The sequence below is a fragment of the Gallus gallus genome, chromosome 5 (genome assembly GCF_016699485.2).
Source record: "Gallus gallus isolate bGalGal1 chromosome 5, bGalGal1.mat.broiler.GRCg7b, whole genome shotgun sequence".
In the NCBI taxonomy this organism is placed as follows: domain Eukaryota; kingdom Metazoa; phylum Chordata; class Aves; order Galliformes; family Phasianidae; genus Gallus; species Gallus gallus.
In genome coordinates this window covers 25,371,799-25,384,867 of record NC_052536.1, presented here as the reverse complement: position 1 = coordinate 25,384,867, position 13,069 = coordinate 25,371,799, and the positions used below count along the sequence as shown (strand labels likewise).

Genomic DNA, 13,069 nt, shown 5'->3' with positions numbered 1-13,069 from the left:
GTAGATAAGTTGCCCGTAGCCTGAACAGTTAGTATTCAATGCCATAAAAAACACAGTGGGACTCATCTGAGGTGTTGGCAAAAATCATGTGTGCATGGGAAGTATCTCTTCAACATGATAGATCAGGGTTGCTAGATGGTGTTTGAATCTACTTTTCTGCTGTTGTGTGTGAATACCTACAGTATCTTGCTAAAACAAACTTTCAGTGAGGACCGAGATGTTAGTCTCTCCTCTGTTGGTTCTTACAACTCAAAAGTGTTGTTGTCTTGCTGTGTGTTTCTTAAATTAAAGGTTGGGTCACAGATGTGGGGCCTGTTAATATAGATAAATAATTGTTATGTTTGATTTTTTGACAAATTTGTACTTACTCTTGATACAGTCAGTAGTTTGATATAGGTATGAAAAGCAGAGAGTGGCTTTAAGATGAGACTTCCCTTCAGAAAACTGTATTTGTTTAACCTTTGTTTTGCTTCTCAGTGTTTCTTAGGGCTGAGCTTAGGAGCACAAAGTGATCAGCAGCAGCAGCTGATCAGTGCTTGCAGTTGGTCTGCTTGTTGTTTGGCTCTGCTTACTGTTGGCCGAAAAGCTGAGAAGGAATCTTTTCTTTCTCATATAGCATCAGTCAATTTAATAGCCGTTAGTATCAGAAAGATGGGGATTTATCTTGTGCCAGGGAATAGGAACTTCTGGAAACTGGGTACTGGTCTGGGAGATGGCTTAATTCTTTGGATATGGCAGTTCCTTCTTTCCTCTAGAGCATACTATTGATTGCTTAGCTTATAAATTGTGATAGGTGTTGTTGTCACGTTTCTTTTTTTCCTGTTAGATGCATCAGGGAGACAGCACTTCCGAAGTGTGCACAATTGTGTTTACTTTGCTGTTCAAGTCTTGGATTATCAATATGAGTGAGTTGAGGTGCTTTTTTTTTTTTTTTATTTCCTCTGCTTGTGTGTGAGATGAAGCAAGTGTGCCTGGATCTTAGAGCTTTACTAATTCCAGGTATGGAGATATTAATTTTCCCTCAAAATACACTTAAATTTGGCTTAAATTTGGATGGCTGTGAATTTTCTCTGTGCTGGGCTTCAGTAAGAAATGAGAAGGTCATGAGAAGAATGCAATGAGAAAAAATGTCCCTGCAGATGTCAGTGCAATTTGATCCTGAGTGACTGAGGCTTAGAACTCTTTACTTGGTGGCTTCTTAAGAATGAATTAAACATTTCTTTGGGTCTGATCATGCTGTCATTTGTGTCTGTATGTCTGTGGGTTTTATGGATGTTGTCTTGGCAGAATTATTTCCCATTTAGAAAAGGGGACACTGAAGTTCTTGGCTGAAAATGAACGGATTGCATCTTTTTCTCCCACCCTGCATGAGAGGCTCAAGCAGGCGTATGAAAGCAGCACAGCCAAGGTAAATATTGGCAGACCTCAACTGAATGCTGTCTTATACCTCTGTGGTGGTGATGTTTTATTTATGTTGGCCTTAACGCTAACTCTCGTTCCTTCTACTGTGAGTCTCTTTGTCATGGCTTCTTTGGGAAGTGTCTGAAAGTTGTTTTTTGTATGTATATATATATGCATAATCCCATGACTGTTAGTTGTGAATCGCTGCTGGCTGCCCTGATGTTGCAGACCTTAGCTAGTGACTTCAACAGAGCCAAGTTTTGCTTTTGAGATTTGTATCTAACCAACATTAATCCCAGAAAAATGGCCAGCTAGCTGCTAAATCGTAACATAATGGAGGAGAAGTGAATTTGTTTCATTGCTGCAGACTTCTTTTAGGCAAACAAAGCTTGCAGTCTGGAAAAGATTTTCCTGATCAGATCAACTGAGTCAGGGAACTGAAGCTTGATGCTAGGAATGCATCTACTTTCTATTTAGTTTCATGCACCCCATTGCATTTGCCAAAGAAAGTACAGTGCGTTTCCCGAGACTAAGGCATCAATAACTGATCAGTTGTGCTTAAGTTATGGATAAGGTTTTTTGTTACTTGAAGGCACAGATTGTCTGAATAGGAGAGAGAATACAGAAATTGCCAGCTTCTGTCCTCCTGCACTCTCAGAAGCCCTGTGTTGAAGATATACTTTGGCTGTTTGCAGATTGTTCTTTCCACACTGTATGAATACTAATTGCAATCTGTTGATTGCAATAAAAAAATAAGTTGTTTTCCTAGAGAGATAAGAAGCTTGCATTCCTAATGAGTGATTCTGTCTCTATGGTGTAATGTAAGTTTTGCAGCCGTTGGTGTTTACCAGCAGTTAGCAACTGGGAAATGACTAGAGTCTGAACAACTCAATTAGTGATACCTGTTTTTACTATCACCTCTCTCCACTGCTTATTCTGGGTGTCAGATTGTTGGATAAATTACACTTGCATTTGCCTAATTGTTGCTTTTATGTTTTCAACAGGTGTCTCTGCTGCTGCCGTGCTCTGTGCAATCTGTTTCTTTCCAGCCAGAAACCGACAATCGCTCTAACTTTCCCACTGACAGAGCATTTCACATATTTAAGAAACAAAGGTAAGATTCTTTTACTGTTACTGTAAGGCTCACAAGATATTATCTGCCCGTAGTTGTGAACTGAAGATGTCAGGAGTGTCCCATTTATGCTACGTACTGTAGGTTTTCACTCTAATTAAGAAAGGGAAAGTCTTTGTCCATATTGACTGCAGGAGCTAAATGTTTAATGTCTTTAGAGAAGAATAGCCTAATTCTTCAGGAGTTTTTGAGGCTTTTGGTAAATGCCAATACAGCGTGGCACCCTGTATAGATTGCTTCTGCATATATATCTGGTTTGTTTTGTGTTCTTCCTGCCACCTCCCTCCATGCTTGCAGCAACAGAGTGAGGGGAGAATGGCAAGTTGTCGTGGTCCTTTTTTTCTCCCCATAGGTATTATTTTGTGTGGCTTATTTTTTCCCACTTCTGAGTCTTCAGTGTGTCTGGTAAATGGCTGTTTTGGTCAGCCTGTCTGAGCTTAGGCATAACAAGCTTGAGTGCTTGCTGTTCGAAGACATGGAAAATGGAAATTTGCTGAAGTACTGCTAATGTTTTTGAGTTCTACAAAAGTGTCAGAATGTGTAGATGCTTGAATTACTTAATCTAAGGTAGAGTCTCACTGCGTAGTTTAGAAGCAATTGAACACTCAGTTGTTGCTACTTCAGATTTTGAAGAGTAAGAATTCACATCCTTAAATATCTTGGTTCACAGGGACATCTTTTATGAACTGCTGCGTGAATGGGAGGATAACCATGAAAAACCTGGCTGGGACTTCGAAAGAGTTCTGGGCAGCAAGATCAGGTAGGAGTCTTCTGTAACTCCACCTAGAACTGAAATTTAGCTTTAGTGTAGCTAAATTACTGGTGCAACGTACCAGACTCAGCATCCTAATTTCCGTGTTCTCCCTAATGGTCTGAGCTGTAAGGGGCTGTGCTTCTTGGCAGGTAGTGTCTATGCAAAGTTGCTTCTATATTTAAAATTTTCAGCTATCCTCTTAAAGAAACAAGGCATAAGTGGTGGTGGACTAATGTCATGAGTCTTGATGTAACTCTGACCCTGTTCCCAGTCACAGAAAGAGTTAGTCTCACAACCAGTATGTTGTGGTCTGAATGCATTTTTGTGCATAGTTCATGTTTCCAGTGCTCCACTCCTTTTAAGCATGTATGTGTTATATGTACAGAAACTTTTCTCTCTTGTAAGTATTTCAGTGGGTTCTGGTGTCTTGGCTCTGAAAACAAGACTGGTTTGTTTCTTCATATGGGAAGCAAATGGTTTTATTTATTTACTGTTAATTGAAATACAATGTATATATAAAGAAATCATTATGTTTTTGAAGCAGTTGCCTTGTGGGTTTCTGTGTTAGTCTTAACCACCAGCCTACTGAAGTTACACGGAGCAAAACAAGGCTGAGGTTTAACTGAGGAAACTTCATCCCCTCTGGGCATCAGAACTACTGCTTTTTTGCTGTTTTCTTACTTCCATCTGTGTGAACTCTCAGCTCACTGCACAGGGGGAAATGGGAGATGAATGTGTACTTTTTCTTCCTAAGTAAAAGTGTTATTGTAGGAAAAGAAGAGAGTCATTTTGTCTCTAAAGCTGTGTTTGCTCTGCAGACACTAAGGGAGAATCCAGGGAGAGTTTTTGTTTTTGTGATCAGCAGATGGGGCTTGTGCAACCTGGTTACACAGAAGCTCCTTTTTTCAGTGGCCTTTGAAAAGTGAAGATCGCTGTCTTAAAAGCTGCTAGTTTGTGATTTTGGTGTAATTTGAAATTGAAACACTTTTTCTGTACCACAAAGATCTAGTCAGCATTTTGTGAGGTTTTCCTTCACAGGGCCATGATGGCTCACCTGTCTGCAACCTGTAACCACAGCCATTTTGCCAGGCTCTTTCAGAAGCAGCTCACCCAGGTAAGTTCCTCAGTTGTTCTATTTTTTTTTCCATGAAAATATACGTCAAAAGCAATTTGATCCTTTCTCAGCCTGAGAAAACAAGCTGTCTTGCAAAATTGAGACCTTCTTTTTGAAACTTTTTCTTTTTTGGGGAGAGCCCAGTCTTTAGGAAGAGACTTTCCTGCATTTTCTGGAAATACAGATCAGTGATGAGTTACTGATCCTTTTCCAGTTGTAAGGCACAGTGAGCATGTCATGAGCTGTAAGAACTTATTCTTATGGTTACTTAACCTTGACATTCTAATTTAAAAACAGTTAATTTTTAGAAATGATAACAGTACATTTTGATGTGTTTGAAATGCAGAGGTTTCCAGTTCCATTCCTTAGCAACGTTAGTATACTACCTCTAGAGAGTCTTACATTCTTTTGTGTAACAGCCAAACAGGCTCTTTTTGGTGTAGTATTGCTGTTGTAGTTTGCAGGAGTTTCTTTGACCAGTAGCTGAAGGAATGAAAAAAGGATGCTCCTGACTGCAGTATAAATTCTTGCTATATTCTCCCTATAAGTTGCTGGCTTATTGGTAGATTCCTTTTGGGTAGCAGAGTAGGCACAAAAAAAGCCCTCTCACATTACATGAAAGATGTGAGCTATTGCAATTTTGAAAATTCCTCTTGTCCAATCTGAATTTGCATCAGCGTTCTGTCAGGTGAAGACTGTGCAAGTGATGGATGTTCCTCCACACATGCAAATGTTGGCTGCTAGATGTGCCTGAGTTAGTTGTGTGTTATCTGTCTCTCAGAATCTCTAGGCTATTTATGGCCAAGGTGGGTAGCGTGTCTTGACACGAGGTAGAGAGATTTTTCTGTCTGCACTGGCTGAAAAGACCACGCTTGAATTCCTTCTAAAACAAAATTTCATGAAGAAGGAAGAATGCACAGGGGAAGAGACAGAATGAAACAATGTTTGATAATGAGTTTTCTCCTTTCTTATTTTTTCTGTCTCTTAAAGATGTGTAAAGATCCTATTGGTGGTGGTGCGAGCTGGGGAGACACTCCAGACCAGGATGTCCTTAATATGCTGGGTCCTGATAATCTGAGCCGTCTGAAGAGGTTGCAGGAAAGATTTGTTGTTCCTCAAAGCATCAGGGGACCTTGCCCACCTCCTTCGTTCCCAGGGTGCCAGCAGTTCTTCAGGGACTTCATCCTCAGTGCAGGAAGGTCAGCTGGTTACTATTTCCATGGCAAAGCATGGGGTGTGTGGGGAAAACCGTGTTGCTGTTGCAGCAGGGGTGTTCAGAGGCTTTGGGGCATAGTGTAACCTAGGTAGAGCATATCAGGAATATTTTAAAGCTGCATAACATCACACTTAATGTCCTTGGCCAGAGAGCACATTAATAGACAGGTTCTGTCTGGGGCATAGAGTGCATTTCTGCACTACGTTAGGCTGGATGGTAATCAGCTGGATGGATGAGCCATAACATCTTGTCACAGGCTGTCTGCATTTCCCAGTGCCAAGAAGTACAGACATGTACAGCAAGGGCACTGGCCTGTCCAAACATTTCTTGTGCAGTAGTGCATGGAGCAAAGGAGTTAGAGGATGAAGCCAGTTTCCTGTTTTTTTTGCTTGAGTTTTTCCCAGTCCAGAGCATAGATGAGTTGCCACATATGGCAGATTTGAATGTAAGTTCATTTACTTTATAGCTTTCTGCTTAAACTGATCCATATTATTATCCTTTTGCTGGGACTTAGTAAACAATGTCTGCTTCAAAGAGCTTGAGATAAGAGTGGAAAAGGGAGTCAGCCAGCACTAGTTTTATCACTTGGTTTGTTTTCTGTCAATTGCTTTGTTTGTCCTCTAATGCTTGATACAACTTGAGAGACCAGCTTTAAATTTTGTGGTGTGTTAGTTGAGGTTTTACTGCTATTTGCAGCCCAATCTGACTCATCATCATCTTTTGCTGAAGTTACCAGTTCAATCAGCACCTGGTGGATAGCCTGTGCCTGAAGATACTTGAGCTAGATGGCCTTACTCTGGTGGAGCATGAGCACAGTGATGGGGAAGCAGATATGGATGAACAGGTAAGAGTATATTTTGCACATACATATGGCTGGAGTTTCTCTGAACAGAACCTGTACTGAAGGAACTGTTTTGGTTGCAAGCTGTTTTAAGTTTCTACCAGTGAATTTATGGGACAAGGGTTTCTTGCTTTTGTTTTGTCTTAACTCTGTAATTTGTACAGTGTCCAAGCCCTGTCCATTTACTCATGTGCTTCAGAGTGTCTCATAGAACTGTCTTAAGAGATAAGGTGTGCAAGTTTGAGAAGTGATCTCCTGTGGAGGAGCCTCTTTTTAGATTGTTAGTACCTTGTGTTAGACCTGTTTCATCATTGAAACAACTGAGTTTGGTTGTTGCGTTCAGTTCCGATAGCTCCCTTATTGTTGCTATTCCGTGCAGAAATACTCAGTGAATTACTGGTGAAGCCTTTTCAGATGTCCCTTTACTCACCCATATCACTCACAAGTATCACAGCTTTTAGACTGTTAGCAAAGTAGCAGCGAAAGATTCATGAAGACTTGCAGAGCAGTAGTGGTGCAAAGGAAGCAACATAGGATCAGTTCTCATTGTCTCCGAAGTTGTTAATATGAATGTATGGCTGAGCAGCTTCTTGTTCTAGAAAACTCTCAAATTAATTTCCTCTCATGGTAAGTGACGCAGTAGAGGCAGAACCAGCTTAAAATATGTGTGACAAATACACATTTTGGAAACACTTATGGAAAGCATTGATGAAGCTATGTGGCCCTTTTTACATGAGGGGAATAGAAGTTTAGTGTGGGTAGTGGCTTTGCCATCTCAGGGTGATGTTTCCCCAGCTCGCTTTTCTTCATTGCAGGATGAAAAGAAGCGTTTCACTGTGGTACTGTTAAGTTTGAGACTCCTTGCCAAGTTCCTGGGCTTTCTTGTGTTCTTGCCATATCGCACTGTGGAACAACCTACTAGAGACCTGCAAGACACTGCAGTAGCATTGAGGAACCAAGTAAGAAACCAAGCACTTCGATCTAATGTGGCCTATTGCTTGATAAGCAGGCTTCCTAATCCATGAAGGGTATTATGAATAGTTATGCCTGTTCAAAGCAAGGGAGTGATTGCTGGGAAGGTGTTACACTATTCTGTGCCCCATCACATATTCTGAAGCTGGAAACAGAGGAGAAGAAAAATTTATATAACAGAGAAAAAGGGACCAATGCATTGATGGTGAGGTACGAGGTGCTGTGTTATTTTTGCTAATCTGGGGCTGCTGTATCAGAACTCTGATGACTCTAGGTAAAACTTGCCTTTATAGTGTGAAATCCAGCTGCCAGGAATGATTTGGTAGTTTCTCACTCACCTCCTAGCAGTGTGATGTAATGAATGCAAGGAGGCAGGGGTTAAACCTTGACTCCACCTGTACTCAGTCATGCTTTTAGTGTAACAGCCTTGTACTTGAAAGTCCCAGTGGGACCTGTGGTTGCGGTCATAGCATAGTTTCTGCCTCTCCTGGTGTGCAGAGAAATGTTTTCATTAGCCAAAAAAGTCACCTCTTATTTGTACAGAAGAAATCTTAGGAAAAATAGTCAGGAAATAGAAAAAGATTTTTCTTATCACAAAATAACTTCAAGCTGCCACTTTAACTTTTTTTGTCCGTTAAGACTTTGCCTGTACTGGACATATTGAAGCTTCTGAGACGATCCATTAGGAATCAGCGTTCTGTCCTCACTATTCCTTGGATCGTGGAGTTTCTTTCCCTTGTGGATCATATCGCTCCTTTCCTTGATTACTATAGGAAGGTATTTTGTCTTTTGCTGCAGATATACAGGTAAGAGCCTGGGAAAATATATCAGTTCAAAAAGCTCTTCTGTGAATGGTTTTGTTTGAGAATACATGCTGGTGCTAGTTTGAGTTTCTTATAAAGGTACTTTTTTGAGTGCAAATCTTGAGCATTCATATCTTAGATAGCACTACAAAGGGAGGATATCCTAAACAAAGAGAGAGATGCAATAAATTCATGTTCATTGAGTAAACAACATTCTTTAAATTCTCACTCACCCATTCTACATCTGCAGCTGCAAATTTTAAACCTTGAATTTAAACCTCAGACCTGCAGGGTGAGCAGTGCCTAATTAATGCTTTAGTTTTTTGTGATGTACATGAGGAAAATTTGGAGCACATTCTAGAGAGTTGCTTAACGCTGGTTTCTCCAGTGTTAAAACAGCACATTATTCAAACGTGTATGTGCAGAAGAGTAGAATTTGCTCTCCATTCTGTAGGCAAACAAGTAGGGAATGTGTACATGATTTACAAATAGTATGATCAGAAACTGAGTGGTAAATGTAAAAAATGTAAAAAAAAAAATATGTAAAAAGTAAATTGCAGTAATGAAATCTAACACTGCCTCTTGTTGCTTTTTATGCGTGGCAGGCTAATGGTCCTTTCTGAAGATAAAGAGATGAGTTTCCTGAACAAACTGCTGATCCTTGCAGTTCTGGGTTGGCTTTTTCAGGTAGTCTATTGCGTGCACACAGATTTTCCCCAAAGAAAAGGCAGGCCATGGGACCCAATAAAAGCACAATACTGAAATGAATTAAAACGTTTGAAATTAATAGGTTCTTTTTATGCTACTTCGGGCTTCAAACAATCCTCTGTATTCTAATAGAGAGTTGTTGTTCTGTAGTCAAACTGTGTGAAGTAACTTTTTTTCCCAGTATGAATTCTAATTGCTGCTGAAGCACACTTAGTCCTTAAATCCACATCCTTTTAAGAACATTAGCAAATTCATGTTAGAACGTGGGGCACAAAGGTGGGGTGCTAGCTGGCATCCTTGAATTAATAGGGATTTTTTTTGTTGGATCAAAGGATGGCATGTGATAAACTTTTAAAATTCTTCTGTGCCTTCAGTTGGAAGTAAGGTGATTTGTTAGGAGGAACTTTCTGGAAGGGTTAAAGATACCATAGAGGAGGGTAAGGAAGATGGCATGCATAATAGTGATTAAATTAAGTCTTTAAATTTACAGGGAAAAGTCTCCTTATGGCAGAGAGGATCCTTGTTACCTTTTTATTTTATTTTAATGGTTAGAAAACTACTGTCTTCTGTCAGAAATGGTATAAGTTAACTGCTATTTGGGCTGTTTCAACTGGGGTTTCGGTTTCAGGTTCCATCGGTCCCTGAAGAGTTGTTTTTTGCCACAGATGTCAGGCAGGAGGGATTGGTGATGGATACTGTGACATCTGCTCAAGCTTTGGTGAGTTAGTGCAGTAGTAGGCCCTCCAAATCCGTGGATGAGGGTGGACCTACTATAGAATCATAGAATCACTCAGGTTGGAAAAGACCTTAAAGATCATTGAGTCCAACCGCAACCTAACCATACTACCCTAACTAACAACCCTCCACAAAATCATGTCCCTGAGCACCACATCCAAATGGTTTTTAAACACATCCAGGGATGGTGACTCATCCACCTCCCTGGGGAGCCTATTCCAGTGCTTAACAACCCTTTCTGTAAAGAAGTATTTCCTGATATCCAGCCTAAACTTACCCTGGCACAACTTAAGGCCATTTCCCCTTGTCCTGTCTGGCCTCAGGAGTTTAAGATTTTGTCTGGAACTTGGCTTCAGTGCAGCTGCATTGAATGAGACTATCTAAGCCAGTGTCATTCTCTGATTTGTCCAAGTTGCTGATTTGCATTGCATTCTGGAGTGTCAACTCTAAGTGGTCAGAACTTGTGGTTTTGTCAGGCAAAGGGCATCTCAGCTGCAGTAATGGCTCACAGAATAGATGCCAAGTTGTGTGGGAGGATCATACACTGTTTTCTGATTATCTCAGTACAAGGTGAGCTGATTAAATTGCAGCTCTTCCTACAGGTAACTAGTAGTGATTGTGAACTCAACAAAAATAGTACAATAGGTCTGCCAAAGCAAGATGACTATCTTTGGTGTCAGCTCTTCACCAGCTGCATGATAAAGGGTGAGTAAACTGAAAATAATTTGAGCGAGCAAAGAAGTAGGTGAGCATGTGTGATGTTTTAGGTAACTCCCAGACATGCAGGAGAATAGATGGTATTCTGTGAAAAATCAGCAGTATGTTTTTGAAGACATATGTGAGCCTTGTCCAAATTAGAAACCTCTGTTCTGCATCATCTCTTTACTGGTAGAGGTAACCAATTATTTTGCAGATGAGTACACTACATGCTACCCATGCTGATGGGATCAGAAGTTGCTTTTCCTCCAGTGCCTCTGCCTGTACTGTGTAATACTGGGGTGGTGTTACTCCATAGTGTGGTGTTCTAGCAAGTCTGGACAAAGACACCTGTGGAGGCTTAATATGCAACAGATGTTCCTCGTTTATTCTTCTCTATGGTTAGGTTTCTGTTTTACAAATAGCAGCTGTGGCTACAGTCCTGATTTTCTAACTATCAAAATTTAGTTGGGTTTTGACAGTATCAGAAGAAAAGGTTGAGATACACTTGGACTGCAAAGTACATAATTTTACTGTGAATTTGGAATCTAGTTGGTGCTGTTGTTCTCATGGAATGGCAGTTTTGAAACCTGCATGTGACCATGTGTATAGGATTTCTTTCTTGCTGTGTTGCTTCAGCTTTTCTTTTGTTCTCTCGCCAGGACTCTGTGCCCTTGGTGGATCAGCAGTTACTTTATACCTGCTGCCCCTATCTTGGTAAGTATTTTATTTTTTTTGTCCTAGCATTCTTTAGTCCTGTGAGTCCTTGGATTGTCTTTCTTACCTGTCCTCACTGCTTTGGGTCTCAGCTGTGTGTAAATGAACCTTGATTAAAAATCTGTATTGGAAACACCTGCAGCTGAGAAGAGTTATTTAAAGACTCTAGGGGAGGGAGGCTACACAGTCAGGGCAGTTAGACAGAGTTGAATGCAGAGGAAAGGAAGAGTTCGTCCTTTACAAACTGAAAAGAAGCACAGTAAATAAGTAAGTATACAACTTTTGCATCCTAGGTATAGGCATTTGTTCTTTGAAAAATATCTTGAACTTTTGGGTGTGTTTCTGTTATTAGGCAGAGGGGAAGAATCCTTTTGAGTTCTGCTTTACGAGGCTGTTGTCTCAGACATCTTTTTCTTGGAATCTGATTGCTATTGATGAAGTCTTTACACGTAGACAACAGAATGCCAGATGGTCGGATGGTCCTCTGCTTTTTGAGACTTGGCTGCTAGGAAAATAGTGCGATAACCCTAGCGTTCCTGCGTAGTGAAAGCTAGAGGTTGAAGAGCTCTTTGAGCTGTTCCCCTGTGGTTTTCTTCTGACTCTGTTGCGTTGCTTTTGTAATCTTTCTTGTCTTGTTGTCCTTGTAGATTTTGTTACGGTTTCTGCTTACTGTGCTAAAAAGGGTTTCATAGAAATGGCTTCTTCTGATTGTTCTGAACAAGTCCGTACGTGCCAGGGAACTTTCTGGGATCCTGTCTTACCTTTGGAGCCTGCTTTACTCTGCCCTGCTAATTAAATAGGTGGAATGTCTCTCTGTTTCTGCTTTTCTGAAAATTCAACTTTCACAGAAGCTGAAAGAATGTGCTCTGGAAACAAGGCTGACAGTTTGAATTTCTCTCCCTGAGTTTTTGATTTGTTCCCTTCCTTATGGGATGATGACTGCTTTTGCATGTCTCTCTGTACAGGAGAGCTGCGGAAACTACTTGCCTCTTTTGTGGCTGGTAGTGGAGTAAAAAATGGTGGCTTTATAAGGAAAATCACTCCAACAGCTGCAGAGTCCTTGGCACCAAAGACTTCCATTACACAGCAGAAACTGCAGGTAATCTGGGAGTCACAAGTGGAAGCAGAGTAGGAGGAATTCTCTGCACGACAGTAGGATGCACAGTAGTATCCCAATGTTAGGGAAAGAAAAATATGGGCCTAAACAGCAAGGAATGTTGTGTTTGACAGTCAGGTATCTTTAGTCTTTGTTATTCTGGTTAAATCACCTGGCTGGGAAACCACATGGAGTTGAAAAATAGAGAAGTTTAGTAAGCATTCTTGGAATAACTAGCTGCTCTTTAACATAAAATGTTGGCACATTTCTTCTCATCAACTGCTTTTAGTTAGGTTGAAGCCATGCTTTTTGTAGAGTGTAGGAGCATACAGAATTAGTTACCAGGCATTAAAAGAGAGGATTCTTTGTTTCCAAAAACAAGTCCTTTGTGGTGACTTACCACAAGCAGCTGCTGTCAGAGCTTTTCCATTCTTCTCTTTACTGATCATTTGCTTTTCTAGCTTCATAAACACTGATCATGTGCTTTCAGTTAAGTGGTTAGAAGGAAATGAGGAATGGGTAGTTTACAGGGGCACCAAGTATTGCTGGAGTAGAATACTCAAGTGTAGGCAAATTATGTGCCTTGCAGCACAGTTATGTATGGCAGTTCTGTCTGCTCCTGTGATGAGGAGAGGAGGATGTGGGTGGAGTGCTCTAATCAATTGTAGTGCTTTTCTTTTGAACAGGTAGAGCTGGAACAGGCCTTCTTCCACAACCAGCCTCCCTCTCTACGGAGAACTGTTGAGTTTGTGGCAGAGAGAGTGGGATCCAACTGTGTTAAGCACATCAAGTAAGTGCTGGTGATGTGTTCTGTGATATAAGAAATGACATAGTACTAATGAGGCAAAGAAATGATCCTTTAAAGTTGTGTGTGCAGAGGAGGA

General features: G+C 40.7%; 1 protein-coding gene across 6 annotated transcripts in view; it reads left to right on the top strand.

Annotated features, from left to right (window-relative positions):
- Window positions 1–13,069, top strand: part of CDAN1 (codanin 1) — a 37,242-nt gene that overhangs the window by 7,435 nt on the left and 16,738 nt on the right. For all 6 annotated transcript variants that reach the window (XR_005860477.2, XM_421163.8, XM_040701909.2 and 3 more), the window contains exons 6-19: window positions 827–905; window positions 1,288–1,408; window positions 2,406–2,515; window positions 3,204–3,293; window positions 4,326–4,401; window positions 5,392–5,600; window positions 6,347–6,461; window positions 7,274–7,417; window positions 8,070–8,236; window positions 8,839–8,920; window positions 9,570–9,659; window positions 11,035–11,089; window positions 12,055–12,188; window positions 12,872–12,975. Coding sequence is in view for 5 of the 6 variants with exons in the window: in XM_421163.8 (XP_421163.6) it covers window positions 827–905; window positions 1,288–1,408; window positions 2,406–2,515; window positions 3,204–3,293; window positions 4,326–4,401; window positions 5,392–5,600; window positions 6,347–6,461; window positions 7,274–7,417; window positions 8,070–8,236; window positions 8,839–8,920; window positions 9,570–9,659; window positions 11,035–11,089; window positions 12,055–12,188; window positions 12,872–12,975 (1,576 nt within the window). In the remaining variant the exon portion in view is untranslated. The remainder of the gene's footprint in view (window positions 1–826; window positions 906–1,287; window positions 1,409–2,405; window positions 2,516–3,203; window positions 3,294–4,325; window positions 4,402–5,391; window positions 5,601–6,346; window positions 6,462–7,273; window positions 7,418–8,069; window positions 8,237–8,838; window positions 8,921–9,569; window positions 9,660–11,034; window positions 11,090–12,054; window positions 12,189–12,871; window positions 12,976–13,069) is intronic.